The sequence below is a fragment of the Misgurnus anguillicaudatus genome, chromosome 2 (assembly GCF_027580225.2).
Source record: "Misgurnus anguillicaudatus chromosome 2, ASM2758022v2, whole genome shotgun sequence".
Lineage (NCBI taxonomy): Eukaryota > Metazoa > Chordata > Actinopteri > Cypriniformes > Cobitidae > Misgurnus > Misgurnus anguillicaudatus.
Genome location: NC_073338.2, coordinates 41,016,987 through 41,032,964, shown reverse-complemented (window position 1 = coordinate 41,032,964; position 15,978 = coordinate 41,016,987). Strand labels below are relative to the sequence as shown.

Genomic DNA, 15,978 nt, shown 5'->3' with positions numbered 1-15,978 from the left:
CAGTCGCATGAAAGTCTGTGCGTCCATGACAAAATAAAAGTTTCATTATCTTTAAGTTTTATTTTTCTAGTTGCTCACCTCACTTTCCTCGAATTTTAACCTTCCATAAGAAAACCCGCAACAGTGTTTAGTGTGTGGCGCCTCAGTCAGTCAGTAATGATGATCAATGATATATGTTGCGGGTCTTCAGTGTAACGACAGTCATTTACAGTTTACATTTTAGTTTCTTGCCAGAATTTAAGATTACACTTTAATCGGTTCATTAAAAAACGGCTTCTACTCTCCGTCCCTGTGTATAGCAGCGTATGCTAATCTTGTAGGCTTCCCTGAATGCTAATCTTGCAGGCTATCCTAATCGTATTTACATTTTCTGTTTCGGACCCTATCAGATCCACTGCGGATGCCATTTCATTGCGTTAGCAGCCAGCCTCGTCTCGCATGATGTTAAAAAGCCCAGGTGTGTGTCATTGTGATCAGGTCTAGTTTAACTTCTGCGCGCCTGTTTCATTTGTTGTATGTGCTTTGCGCAGGAGCCACACACACGTGCTTGTTTTTTCGACAATTGTTAAGTTTTACCGATTTAATTCTTATCGACAATTAATTGATATCGATTAATTGTTAACATCCCTAGTTAAAACAACACAATATTTTCCACATATTGTACATTTTTGTAGCTCCAGATTTCACTTTCTTCCTGAAACGCACGGATTTGAAAAGCTCTGTGTCCCTGATTGGCCAGCTAATCTATACTTTGTGATTGCCTGAATATCTCTGACGTCAGCCAGAAATGTGATGCTCCCTTCCATGTTTGAAAGATGCAGCGCTGACAGTAGTAAACTTACAGGATGAGTTCGAAGCGGGAGGAATTATTATAATGTCGGTCTTGTCTACATCACCAATCCTGGGAAGTAAACTGTTGCCTACAATCCGTGTGAAAGAGATCCAAGAAAAGAGATTTACGTTGGAGACGATAACTCGCGTCATTGTTTACTTTGGGGTACTAACAGGAAATGTAAAAACATCAATCAGACAATAGATGCTCTTTTAAGAAACATCACTAATGTTCAATACTAATGGCCAGTATGTGTATGAATAACTTCAGAAAATGTAATCTTTAGAATTAATAAATGCAAGTTAATATAACCACCAAACTATCGGCATCAGTATTGGCAGATACTACTCGGTATCGGTGGAAACATGTAATATCGGTGCATCTGTAATTTTAACCTTGGCATAACTACAAGGATTTGTTTATTTGTTAAAAAGAATAACAAAACACTAAAATCTACGAAACGATCTTTTGATTTTTTTCCCGTTTGTTTTAGCATATTTTAAAACACTTTCATATCCAGTCATTTTTAGGCCCCCTGACATATTCCCAATTAAAGCTTTATGTTAAAAGACTATAAATCATTGAAAACTGGTAACAGGTATCAAAGTTATCCCTGAGGTTCCCAGTCATAATTTAATGGGATGTTCCTGTGCAATCTTCTAAAAAGTCTGAAACTTAATATGTATTATTGATTACCCATGAAATAATGCTTATCGATGCAGCAAAATTCCTCTTTGCTAAAATGCACTTTGAAGTATGACCCCATGAATTTGGTTCTGATGTCACTGATCACCTAAGCTTTTAGTGAATTCTCAATAAAATCTTGAAGTGCTGTTGTCACCAATTCATTCAATTAATCATTCAATTGAATCTATTCACTTAGATCAAGTCCTTTACTGTGGTAAAATCACTTTAACACACAGCCTCTAATCACTTGGGCTACTTTATAAACCACCATCGTGTTGTATTTCTAAAGACTTGCTCAAACCTAAAACTACAACCCAAAATGAAAAGTACCTAAGTTCTTTTCAAATATATTTACTAACTAATGATTAACAAACCTCTACAACAGAACTTGAACCTCTAAATGTGAGCAAGTATGTGTGTGACAACACACATACTGGCTATCCTAGCACAGCCTTTTCTTTTGTGGATACGATATGAAACCAACGAAATGTGTTTGATATATATTTTTGGAGCACTGGTCATCACAGGTGGAGTCTTAAGCCAAGACACAACTACTTTACCAGCAAAACAAAATTCTGATCGAGGTAAGCTTTGTTTGTTCAGAAAACACACAGTGTCTCGCATGTACAAATCTACACACACACACACACACACACACACACACAGACCTGTTGGATCTGTTCAAGCCTGTCTCTTTTTCTCCTCACCTCCTTCAATAGACCTGTTTGTAGCAGTGGGTTCATCTGTACAGATACCATGCATTGACGGAGAGAAAAAGGGGGTGGAGTGGAGACTTAACAACACAGTGCTTTTCTTGAGCTCTGTTCTTTCCATAAATAACATCAGCCTGCAGGACCAAGGCATCTACACCTGCCACCAACCGAATGGGGACCTGATACAAAGAGTCTCTCTACACCTGGGCTGTATGTTCACACATTTTGTGTTTATCTAGTGCTGTGTGTGTATGTACATGTGAGTATGGCTGAAAACGCTCGATTGGGACAAAAGCGATCTGCCTACAGTTACACAACATGACCTTGCTTAAAGCTTATTTACACCGTGTAATGTTTGTTTGTTTAGATCCCCCTTCGCCTCCGGATGTGTTTTGTTGGTCTCCAAGTTACCCTAAAAGGGCAGTATGCTCCTGGACACTGACTCCAGACCCTATAATTCCAACACATTACATTGCTACATACAGGTATTGTATATTATGCAATGAATGAGTTGTAAATGGTATGACAATTGAATTATGGCTAAGACACGCCCCCTCCACTCACTCGGATAAACCATCAACATTCGGTAATAGGCGCTATGGCAGCTGTCTCCATAGGAGGCATTTCACAGGAGGCAATTGATGATTTTTGGAGACAGAAAGACTATATATCATCTCAAAGTCACCAAAAGGGTTATATTAATAATTTTATTGTTCAGAAGGTCGATGAAAAGCTTCAGCTTCAGGCAAACATTTACAGGCCACAGTGTAAACGCGATAAACCGCATCTCGTTGCCATCTTGATCAAATTAAATATGTACAGGTCTAAGTAGCATACATTTCCAGGATAAACATTTTTTTACCATCTTTACCAAGAGTACCTCTCCGTTAGATTGGTGCTACAGTATTTACATGAATCATTCAGCACAACATTGCTATTACAAATAACAATTGTTATCTCGGTTATTTACAGATACGTTAATGAAGCTAAGTGACATGACGTACAACGCAGCTAGAAGCTAACGTTACATTAGAGATGTTAAAGATAACATTCAAATACGTTGTTGACTTAGCTTAGAACAGATGTAGACATCCTTGTTTTAATTTATCCACATTTAGTTGGTGTTGTTGTGGTCTACCGAATAACTTAATCCAGAGAACACTTAACTCTTTCCCCGCCAGCATTTTTTTTAAAAAGTTGCCAGCCAGCGCCAGCATTTTTCATGATTTTCACAAAAGTTTAATGCCTTCCAGAAAATGTTCTTCTTTAAATATATAAACAATCAATATATCAGATGAAAGAACAGACCCTCTGCTTTCAAACAAAAAAACAAGTTTAATCCTACCTTCATTAGTTCTCTTGTAATCACCTCTCAAACATGGGTAGGTTTCTTCAAAAACACCCAATTTTGAGCAAAAAGCTGAGATAATTCCATTTTTGCGAAGGACTTTTGATAGAGATCAGATGCAGAGCGATCTTTAAAACATACACAGAGTTCTTTCTCTTTCACATGAGGCGCTACTTCAGGGTTGTATAAGTTGCGGAAGTGCGCCACCTGGTGGAAAATAGCGGTATTGCGTAAAGATGGAAAATCTCGTCATTGGCGGGGAAGCGTTTTCTCTTAATTGACGAGATATCTCGTCAATGGCGGCGAAAGAGTTAACGTTATCTCAGTTGAGATGTGGCTTGGGAAAGGGTAAAAAAAATATTGGGGTATTTCCTATTTTTGGAATATAATGCTACGTGTTTTTGCGGCAATCGTGCCACTCAATTTGCTTAATGCGCATTGCCCCACGCAAGTTCGTGTCTATTTGCATCGACTTTGTATGCGTTGAATGTAATCTACTTGCGCAAAACGCTGAATTCGCGTTTGGTGTGTACGCCCCATAATAGTATATAACATACCACCATATGCAAACCTTAGCAAAAAATTGTAACGTGCACCTATGCTAGTACTTCCTGTCACTGTTTAAGTTCAGAGATAAGAAGAATGCGATCCAGTGGTCAGGATGTAAACTCCAAACGAAACAACTCATGTAAACTAAAACAAAAATCAATATGGCTTTTTAAATTATTATTATTATTATTATTATTACAGTATTGCCAAACTAAATATCACTATACTCACATGTGGCGGTTTTTCCTTGGACCCCTACTATTCTGTTTGGATTTTCTGTTTTGGTCTACATAAATTTGTGTTTACCAAAATGAACCAAACTACTTTATTTTGATCATTGTAATTTTCCATAAATTACACACATTCTACATTGCTCGTATTGCATCTGTTGTCATTTCTTATGTTTTTTTAAAATGTGTCCTATAGTGTAATAGTTAGGAATATTCACTTATCTCCATATAAATTTAAATATAGGAGCTACTCAGACCCATTCTCCAGTGCCCATCAATGCCATAAATGGGGGGAGCAAGACAGGAAATGTGTGCTAGAAGAACTGAAGATATTCGAAAGTGAACCAACTCTTTTCAACATCACAGCTATTAATGCTTTGGGTAGCGCAACACGCATATGGCCATTTGTTTTTGAGGAAATAGGTGAGATTTTTCGATGATTCGTGCCATATGAAATGATCCGAAAAGAATCAATTTCAAATTTGATTTACTGTAAAATAAACATTCCTTCTGAAATCTTCATGCATCGTTCGAACTTCTATTCAGTATAATAATTTCTATCATTGGCTAACTTGCAGTGAAACCAGATCCTCCAGTGGACGTGGTTGTGATGATAAAACTAGGGAAGAAGTTATCTGTGCAGTGGGATCCCCCAACCAGCTGGCCGGATCCTGTCAACTTTCCCCTTAAATACACAGTGAAATTTCACTGGGGCAAACCTGACACAGCTAGAACTCTGAGTTTCCTACTACATAAACAACATTAAAACAACTACAATCCTCCAATTTACATAAAAACACAATTTTATGAGCCAGACAATAATTTGTGCAATAGTATTTTTTTATCAGTACCTTCAAATCAGATATCTTTAAATACGCTTAATAAACGTCGACTATAACTTCCTATAACGTTAACTCAACAGTTATCAATATTGTAAACTAACGAAACAAACCGACAAACCAACATAAACATTTAAAAGCATTTAAAATATAATTCTATCAATCTAATATGTACTCACCTATGTTTGGAGTAACTTCGTCGTGAAAATGTAGATATGGTCTTTCAGTTGTTTTGCTTTTTAATCGATATTTTACCTCAAATGGATTTAAAATCTCTCTTCACCGCTGACTCCAAGAGAATGACGCGCGAATGTAATACTGAAAGCTAATTGGCTCGTGTGACTTGCACGTCTGTTCTGATTGGACAGTTTATTGTCAATCATGCAGACTCTGTTCTCAGTGGCCGCATGGAGTTCGTGCTGGTACCGTAATAAACATGTAAAAAATGTATAAGTTAGGAACATTTGTAAGTTATTTGTTAAATTAACGATTTATTTTATTATTTAGTTATCTTTATACCAGCTCCGCTAACGCCAGCCTCATAGTACAGTAGATCCCCAGGGAACATACTGATAAAAATACTGTACATTGAATGTACACTTCATTAAAATTGTCTGGCAAATGCATTATTAACATTTAATGGAAAGACGGTTTCCCCGACAGGACTTAAGCATAGTCTTAGACTAAAATGCATGTTTAAGCTGCCTTAACTGCAGCTTGCACTGACATATTCTACATATATCAGTGCCATTGTTTTGTCTCAATATTCACATTAGTAATGTTTTTCGTAAGGAAATGTCCTACACTGTAAAATGCAAAAGTTGGATCTACTTAAACACATTAGGCTACTTGGATTCATTTTTTTTTATTTATTGAAATTGGTGGTGGTAACACATTTTGGGGTGGTTTCCCGGACTCGGTTTAGTTTAAGCCAGGACTAGGACTTAGTTATATTAGTACATTTAAGTAGTTTTTATTACACAAATTGGGGTGGTTTCCCAGATAGGACTTATCGTAGTCCCAGACTAAAATGCATGTTTGAGCTGCCATCATTTAAAAATATCTTGCCCTGACATATCTTAAAGGGACCCCTGCTGAAAAAAACAGCATACCACCAATGTTGTGTTTTGGTGCACCAGCTAAACCAGCATCAGCACCAGCATTAGCACCAGCTAAACCGGCAATACCAGTCATACCAGCAAGACACAGCGTGTGTTGTATTTTGGTGCTGGTATGCTGGTGACCACCAGCTAAACCAGCATAGACCAGCATAATTCCCATGCTGGTCCATGCTGGTTTGATGCTGGATTTTTCAGCAGGGACACTTCACTTTTTTTAAATGCAAATTTTTCCAGCTCCCCTGGAGTTAAACATTTGTAGTGGTTAAATCTGTCGCACACTAGCTTTTTCGATTTTAGATGTGTTTTCACTGATTTCACACTGTACACAAATTCTGCCACTCAGTGGGCGTAACCGCAGTCACTTTCGGCAAAGGTGACGTCACGTGCATACCCTCTATGGAAAGTAACCAAGGGGACTATTTTCAGCTGCTGCGTAATATCATTGCGCCTCCTGCAGTCATGATAGAGCAGCAAAGTCCTTGATTATTATGCCAGAATGGGAGTATAGTTCCTAACCATATCTGCCTACTTTTAATTTTACATGAGTCTTAGTGCACGATGTAACTACAGAAGAGTCAAGTTTTAAATAGGAAACATATTGAAACTCTTTTGTTATTTTTTAGCGCGATGCTAATGGTCTAATCAGATTCAATGGATTGTGCTAAGCTATGCTAAAAGTGGTAGCGCCTGACCCAGAGATCAGCTGAATGGATTTCAAAATGGTAAAAATCAAATGTTCTAGTGGAGCTGGAAAATGAGAATATTTTCAAAAAAGTGGAGTGTCCCTTTAACATATATCAGTTTTTAAAAACTACTTAAATGTACTAATATAACTAAGGCCTAGTCCTGGCTTAACCTAAACCCTGTCCGGGAAACCACCCCATAATGTGTTACCACCAATTGAATTTTTTTTTTTTATTAATCCAACTTTCACTTTATAGAGTGTAATATAACTAAAGCCTAGTCCTGGATTAATCCAAACCATCTCTGTGAAAACTGACGCATAATTTCCTGTGTCCACTACATTTTATTCTTTAATACTGACTGATCTGTTTGCAGCTGGGCCCTTATGAGTCTAATAAAATGATTCTCAGTGGACTAGTGGCTGGAAGGACATATCACATCCAAGTATCTGCTAAGGACTTCCTGGACAGTGGACAGAACAGTGACTGGAGTTTACCAATAAGTGTCACTATACCTAATAACTGATATGATGATTTATTACATTATACAACATTAACCAGACTACATTTTTAAGTCAAATTTAGACAGTATTAAAGCTTAAATGTCCAGATTTCTATTTCAAAAGCAAATAAATAAATAACCTATCATACCTCCATCTTATACACAATCATACAACATTTTGAAAGCTTACTGATTTTTATCTCATTTATAAATTAATTGGTTAGTGAAATAATAAAATACAGTTAAAGAAAATGTTCTTTCTATTAGACATAACCATACAGTTTCACAATGCAAACTACAAAATCAAGACTCAAAAGATCAATATTTTGTTAAATATAGGAATATACATGTTATGTATAAAATAAAATAATAATAATAAACACGATGTAAATGAAATGCAGATAAAGACAAAATCTGTATGTTCAAATATGAATTTTCTGAATTTCTATAGTCTGATTTTGGGAATGAAGAGTTTTTGGGAGGTTTCTTAATACATTTGTTGCACAAGACCACATCTCAAGTAATGAAGACTGTGACTTCACCTGCCATTAGACCTTTTAAACATATCTTACTAACATCCACAACGTACACATCCAACTCTTGAATTTTGTGGGAATGTCAGCAAAATACTGAGTGAGATTCTTCAGTCTGAAACATGAACGATCAGTGGTGTCACAAACTCTGAGTGCCGAACACCAAGAGAGAAAGATGGTGCACGTGGCAGGTGTGTCATCACCTTCTCCGGGCTGTGTGTACCTGGGCCAGGCTTCCGAGTGGCATCGGTAGGAATATAAGGACGGCTTTGTATGGAGAATGATGGCTGTCTGTTCAGAAAAACACTTGGGTCTGTGCTGTTGTAACGGCCAGGTCCTGGGGTCATGGACAGGTCTTCTGATGGTCCTCCTGTTTTCCTGCGTGCTGACATCGTGAAGCTGGCGCTAGACGGTTTGTGGGGGACGTGGGAGCCAATGAGATTGGGCAAGGTGTAGCGGTTGGGGCCAGGTACAGCATCCACAGTGCGGTAGCGTGTACGAAACGCCATGGTGTAAGATGGAGGTCTGGTGTGCAAGTTTAAAGGTGGAGCTTTCTCAGGGCTGTAAGCTCCTGGTCCAGGAGTCTGAAATGTTTCACCTGACAAAAATGGAAAAGGAATGCATTTAACTTGCATATTTTTTCTCTCTTAACTTTTTTTACATCCTGGTTTTATTCTAGCATTTATCTTATGAAAATTACTGGCTAAAAATATATGTGAAATCTAGCCTGTCTGTCAAATCTAGCCTAAGTCTCATTATAAGTTTAGGAGAATCAAACTTTAGATGGTTTTTCACAGGCGGGTTCACAAATCGTATTATAGTAAAAAGTATTTGTATAATGAACGTACACTCACCTAAAGGATTATTAGGAACACCTGTTCAATTTCCATTAATGCCATTATCTAATCAACCAATCACATGGCAGTTGTTCAATGCATTTAGGGGTGTGGTCCTGGTCAAGACAATCTCCTGAACTCCAAACTGAATGTCAGAATGGGAAAGAAAGTTGATTTAAGCAATTTTGAGCGTGGCATGGTTGTTGGTGCCAGACGGGCCGGTCTGAGTATTTTACAATCTGCTCGTTAACTGGGATTTTCACGCACAACCATTTCTAGGGTTTACAAAGAATGGTGTGAAAAGGGAAAAACATCCAGTATGCGGCAGTCCTGTTGGCGAAAATGCCTTGTTGAGGCTAGAGGTCAGAGGAGAATGGGCCGACTGATTCAAGCTGATAGAAGAGCAACTTTGACTGAAATAACCACTCGTTACAACCGAGGTATGCAGCAAAGCATTTGTGAAGCCACAACAAGCAGAACCTTGAGGCGGATGGACTACAACAGCAGAAGACCCCACTGGGTACCACTCAACTCCACTACAAATAGGAAAAAGAGGCTACAATCTGCACAAGCTCACCAAAATTGTACAGTTGAAGACAAAAAATGTTGCCTGGTCTGATGAGTCTCGATTTCTGTTGAGAAATTTGGCGTAAACAGAATGAGGACATGGATCCATCATGCCTTGTTACCACTGTGTAATGATGTGGGGGATGTTTTTTTGCACACTTTAGGCCCCTTAGAGCCAATTGGGCATCGTTTAAATGCCACAGCCTACCTGAGCATTATTTCTGACCATGTCCATCCCTTTATGACCACCATGTACCCATCCTCTGATGGCTACTTCCAGCAGGATAATGCACCATGTCACAAAGCTCAAATCATTTCAAATTGGTTTCTTGAACATAACAATGAGTTCACTGTACTAAAATGCCCCCCACAGTCATCAGATCTCAACCCAATAGAGCATCTTTGGGATTTGGTGGAACGGGAGCTTCGTGCCCTGGATGTGCATCCCACAAATCTCCATCAACTACAAGATGCTATCCTATCAATATTGGCCAACATTTCTAAAGAATGCTTTCAGCACCTTGTTGAATCAATGCCACATGGAATTAAGGCAGTTCTGAAGGCGAAAGGGGGTCAAACACAGTATTAGTATGGTGTCCCTAATAATCCTTTAGGTGAGTGTATATCAGCACCGAAAAGCGAAGTAAAAAACATCTAAAGGACCCACCTGCCTTCTTGTTTCTTCCAAGCATGGAGTACGACGGAGTACCATCTCTTCCAAAGCGTGTCACTTTGGCATCTATGAGATACCGAGGACCCGGACTGGAGTCAACAGACACCACTATTCATGTACAACATAATGAGAAAACACACCTGGGTTTACTGAATTAAATTGTTACATATGGATTTGATTAACTTAATATGCCATTATAATCATTAAATTGCATGCCATTGTTCGCGAGATAAAGTCCAGATGTGTTTTTGAGTGTTTTTGCATTAACACTTTGATCAGACTGGGTGTTCCGAACCCTATGTTTTGTGACCCTTGTCGAAGAAAGCAGGAATTACATGTCACTAATTAGGCGTGCAAGCATTTGAATGTGTAGGCGTGCACGTGTGCGCTTATACATTTTTAGCATTTTTTATTTTATTTTTTCAAATTAAAGTTTTACATGTAAATTAAGTCAAATGAAAGTTGTAGATGTAAGTGTGATTCACTGTCATGTTATTATATCTCATTATTCTCTCTGAACTACAAGCATGCCCACGGGCATTCACATGATCAAACTAACCCAGCAATAGTTCTAATGTGAGAAGTGATTGATTTCTTGTCATGTCACTCATCGTGATGTCACTCACTGTTGCTGCTCATGCGGCTGTGAAAGGAATAGGCCGGGCTGCTTGGTTTGGTGTAGTCATGGTTTATGTAACCGATAGTGGGCGGAAGAGCATAGCGCCCAGGCCCGGGCCCTGTGGGCATAAACAAACACAAGTAGTGAGACATTTATCTCTGTTGGTAAATGATTCATAAATGGTGGTTAACATTGAGAAAAAATGCTTTATTAGCATTTTATGGCTGTATAAAAAATGATGTGCATAACAATTATTGTGTATAATAACAAATAATTACAAAAAGAAAACAAACGCCTCCTTAGGATGATTAATTTGGTGACAGTCAGTATAAAGTATACAGCTGCTGGCTATGATCCTCGGATTCGTTTTCGTTTTTTTATCATTAAATTGAAAATAAAATTGTGGAATGTTACTCATTTGAGACATGAAAGGTCACACATGCTGCGCACATTTCCAAAGTCCTAGAGAGAGGGGCCTGACTGTAAACTTCCACTTGAAATCATATGACTTTTCATACACAGTAAACGTCACATAACCTTTTTAAAGCTTCGGCAAAGAAAAGAAAAAAGACGGTCTATTCTCAGAACGATACAAACAGGTGTTGCAATAAAAGACCTAGCTGACAGTTTCTTTCATCAAACTGCCAATCCGGTCTCGAGAGCCAAATGGGAGCATGCAGTGCATGTTTCAACTCCTTGCAGAACGTTGTGCTTACAGAGCCCTGTGCTAAAATAAATTGTCAGACTTTCTTGCTTTGCAGAATAATTCTTTCAACACAATCATTTACCCAAATGAATCTATTGAAATCACAAACTCACCCCTTTCTCTGCCAGCAATAATGGGGCGCCGTCTCACAACCTCCCCCATACCGCGCGTATTTTCCGGCCGGCTCTAATAGCTTACAGCAAGATCTAGCAACAGGAGGATTCAAGGAGGTCCGGCAAAGGTTGAAGTTTCAGCTTATACACACCGAAGAAACAACTGCAGCCTGAATTATAAATGAAACTTACAAGCACAAGAAACCTTACACTTGTCCAGGGTACAAAAACGCCCATCTTGATATCTTTACACATCCATCAGCACCAAAAACGGACACTTACAGGTACAGCTTGGCAACCTATCTGTAAAGCCCTGCTTATAAAGTAATTGGGTGTTGGACAATCAACATATGCTTGTTTTATTTACAGTATATTATAGAAACATGTCTTAAAGAAATATCATAAACATCAAATTTTTGGTTTAAAGGCAGAATATATAATTATGGCAAACTCAATTCTTACTTTGTTTACTTTATAAAATTTTAACATAAATGGCAATAGCATTCATAGAAATGGGTTTTGGTATTTAAAAAAGTAGATTTTACGAATTTGACGTTGTTACGTGCACAACCCAGCATTGGGTGAAAAAGGATAAACCCAACCCGTTGAGTTGTAATTTAACCTATGCTTGGTTGTTTTAACCCATTGTTGGGTCAAACATGAACATTATCTAGGTTTGTCCCAGCTTTGGGTTAAAAACCCCCTGAATTTTTTAAAGCGAGGGTAACCTTCAACTAGCACTCAAAACTAATTAAACTTCTCTTCTTTCAGTGGCATAGCTTTACAGCAGTAGCATCCTAGATCAAGTTTCTCTCTTTATTTCAGATGTAATTCTGAGACGTTGTGTGATTTATCTGTGTGACGGTATCTTAAATAAGTATAGCACTGCCTTAAATCACAAAATCGGTTTCTTGGCAGCTTTATGCCAAGAGCAATATTTTATGCTGAGAAAACTTTACTGCAAAAAAGCAGAGAAGTCAGTCCTGACCAGTGATCAGACATTAAACATTAATCTGATCTATCTGTGGACTCGATGAGTCATGTAGAAGTAGGTGACGGTACGGCTGACCTCTGGCATGCAGCCAGAAAAGATTAAGGTAGCGTAGGTTGTGTTTCTCCATACCAAGAAAATAAATCTAGGAATTTGCATATAAACAAAACAGACCTGGTTTTCATTTCACTGCCACTAAAAACTAATTTAATTTACTAACTAACATCAACTTCAATAGTTAGATACCTCATGTTAAGAACTTCAAATAAAAAAACAGGAAATCTAATTCTGCAACATGATATTGGACACATTATTGATCTCTGTACCATGAAAGTACATGAGGTCTCACTTTGTGATATATAATACTCCAGTGACCAGTAAAGGGATTGCTATTACAGTCAAGATTATTGTTACAATCCTTCAAACAACATAGGCCATTTTTTATTAGTAATTTAAGCCTCAGTAAACGTGTTGAAAAATGGCAACACTTGTGTAAAACGATTAAACACTCAATTTTCACTATACAGTCAGAAAAAAAGGTAAAAAATTTTCCTAAGCTGTCCCTGGGGCAGTATTATTTAAGTATCAAATATGAATACATTTGGTACCAATATGTACCTCTGAGGTACTAATATGAACTCTTTAGATACAAAGATGTACTTTTTGAAAGGGTACCGCCAGAGTGACAGCGTAAATACTTGTAAAAACATACATTTAAAGGGTCCCTAACCTAGGTGTTTTCAGCAATATCTCTGGTATCCCCAAAATGTGTCTGTAAAGTTTTATCTGAAAATACATCACAGATCTTATATTATACGATGTTGAACATGGCCATTTGCGGCTGTAATGAAAAATGTGCTTTTTTGTGTGTGTGTTTCTTTAAAGGCAAAGAAAGTTTCTGTTCCCCTCCCCGTATGCAAAGTAGGGGGTAGAGCGCTCACACGCGTGCTTTGGACTACATCAAAACATGTGTCTCTGGCAGAAGGTTGAACTATGGACTAAATAAGGCGGAGTCTGTGAGCGGTCATCAGTGCGGCGTAATCAATGTGACATCACATTGAAAGGGTATCCCCAACAGCATGTTTTGTGTGACTGTTGCCGTTTACATTACACAAAGAAGAATAGATGGATTTGTATAATAACAGGATGTTTCTGCACACACACACTAGCGACTCATTTTCTGCTAGAAACACATTTAAAAGTGCATTTTCTAGGTTGGGGGGATTTAACATCAGCTCACACTTAAAAATAAATCGCTGCAACATAATTGGCAAAAACATATTAGCAGTACAACATTATGTTTCCACCATGCCCCTTGCAACAGGTTTAGTGACAAAAAACAGCAAATAACCCATATGGGTCAAGAACAACCCAGTGTTGGGTGAAAAAGGGACGGACCTAACTCGTTGGGTTGCTTAAGTTATGCTGACAAACCCAAAATGCTGGTTTGTTTAACCCATTGTTGTCAAATATAAACATTTTCTGGGTTAATTTACCAAACGTCTGGGTTTGTACCTTTTTGACCCAATGCTGGCTTGAAAATCACCTAGCGAATTTTAGAGTAAAACTTTAAAGGGATAGTTCACCCAAGAATGAAAAAAATTTCATTAATGTCTTACGTGTTCCAAACTCGCAAGACCTACGTTTTTCTTCGAAACACAGTTTAAGATGTTTTATATTTAGTCCGAGAGCTTGTTGACCCTTCATTGAAAATCTATGTATGGTATACATGTCCAGAAAGGTAATACAAACATCATCAAAGTAGTCCATGTGACACCAGTGGGTCAGTTAGAATGTGTTGAAGCACTAAAAAAACATTTTGGTCCAAAAATAACAAAAATTACGACTTTATTAAGCATTGCATTACGAGACTTAAGTCACATGACTGCAGTGACGCGGATGACGTGTTTTCCTCAGACATGATTGCGAAGTTTTTTTTAAACTTACATCGTTCGTCTCCCTCAGACTGTAAACGAAGCCCGGGAGCACAAAAAAAAAACACAAAAAAAAAACAGCTGGGGCGCACCAGATAACACGTCAGCTGCGTCACTGCAGTCACGTGACTTTAGTCTCACGCATGATTCACAACAGAAGCGGAAGAGAAGACAATGCTGAATAAAGCAGTCCTTCCAGAAAAACGTGTGTTTTTTTTCTGATTGTTGCGGGCAAAAATCCTCGATTTTGCAGCACGTGTTCTTAAAAAATGCAATGGAATATGCGGGATATTTATGCGATGGAATTGCAGGAATTTGCGAAAATTGCGGAATTTGCAAAAACTGCGGAAACTTGCAAAAGCTGCAATGATGTTCACGTCACATAATCACGTCACTTCATAACTTTCCATGGCAATAGAGGACACGGCTGCGCTTTTGGGAAGTAAATGCAATATTTTTCAACTTTCTGCTAATATATATGTGACTTTTTGCTACGAAAATGCAGAGATTATGAAATCATGCAAGCCCCGCATATTTTGTGCGCAGAAATATGTAATTAATGCGGCGAAAGTGCGTTGTATTTGGAAAAAATGCAGCCCCGCATAAATATGCGGATTTTGGCTGATTATGCAATATATCGTGCGATCGCACATTCGCGTTTTTCTCGAGGGACTGATAAAGTCGTATTTTTAAAAATTTTTGGACCAAAATGTATTTTCGATGCTTCAACACATTCTAACTGACCCACTGATGTCACATGGACTACTTTAATGATGTTTTAATTACCTTTATGGACATGGACAGTATACGTTAGGCCTACTAGATTTTCAATGAAGGGTCAACAAGCTCTCAGACTAAATATAAAATGCAAAAACGCCCATCTCGATATCTTTACACATCCATCAGCACCAAAAACGGACACTTACAGGTACAGCTTGGCAACCTATCTGTAAAGCCCTGCTTATAAAGTAATTGGGTGGTGGACAATCAACATATGCTTGTTTTATTTACAGTATATTATAGAAACATGTCTTAAAGAAATATCATAAACATCAAATTTTTGGTTTAAAGACAGAATATATAATTAAGGCAAACTCAATTCTTACTTTGTTTACTTTATAACATACTCGCAAGACCTCCGTTCATCTTCAAAACACAGTTTAAGATGTTTTATATTTAGTCCGAGAGCTTGTTGACCCTTCATTGAAAATCTACGTATGGTATACATGTCCAGAAAGGTAATACAAACATCATCAAAGTAGTCCATGTGACATCAGTGTTAAACATCTAAAAATGTGTTCCGAAGATGAACGGAGGTCTTACGAGTTCGGAACAACATGAGGGTGAGTCAATGACATTATTTTAATTTTTGTGTGAACTATCCCTTTAAAGATTGCAAGAAAACTACTCTGGGATGAAAATTAGGACTTACTTAAAAAAGTACTTCTATCGGTAACACCTAAAGTACACCTAAAAAATGTTTCTTACAATTTTCAACACAA

General features: G+C 37.9%; 2 protein-coding genes across 2 annotated transcripts; one reads left to right on the top strand and one right to left on the bottom strand.

Moving 5' to 3' along the window:
* The first annotated feature begins 1,920 nt into the window (after positions 1–1,920).
* ebi3 (Epstein-Barr virus induced 3) lies at positions 1,921–7,648 on the top strand. Its single transcript, XM_073855253.1, has 6 exons — positions 1,921–2,103; positions 2,239–2,442; positions 2,600–2,717; positions 4,604–4,782; positions 4,938–5,094; positions 7,378–7,648. The coding sequence occupies exons 1-6, from the start codon at positions 1,932–1,934 to the stop codon at positions 7,526–7,528; spliced, it is 981 nt and encodes a 326-aa protein (XP_073711354.1). The 5' UTR covers positions 1,921–1,931; the 3' UTR covers positions 7,529–7,648.
* Positions 7,649–7,893: 245 nt separating this feature from the next.
* Positions 7,894–10,915, bottom strand: odf3l2a (outer dense fiber of sperm tails 3-like 2a). The gene is made up of 3 exons (XM_055203213.2): positions 10,740–10,915; positions 10,108–10,221; positions 7,894–8,635 (listed from the first exon to the last, which is right to left on the bottom strand). Exons 1-3 carry the CDS (start codon positions 10,882–10,884, stop codon positions 8,148–8,150), a joined length of 747 nt encoding a protein of 248 aa, XP_055059188.2. The 5' UTR covers positions 10,885–10,915; the 3' UTR covers positions 7,894–8,147.
* Between the last annotated feature and the right edge of the window lie 5,063 nt (positions 10,916–15,978).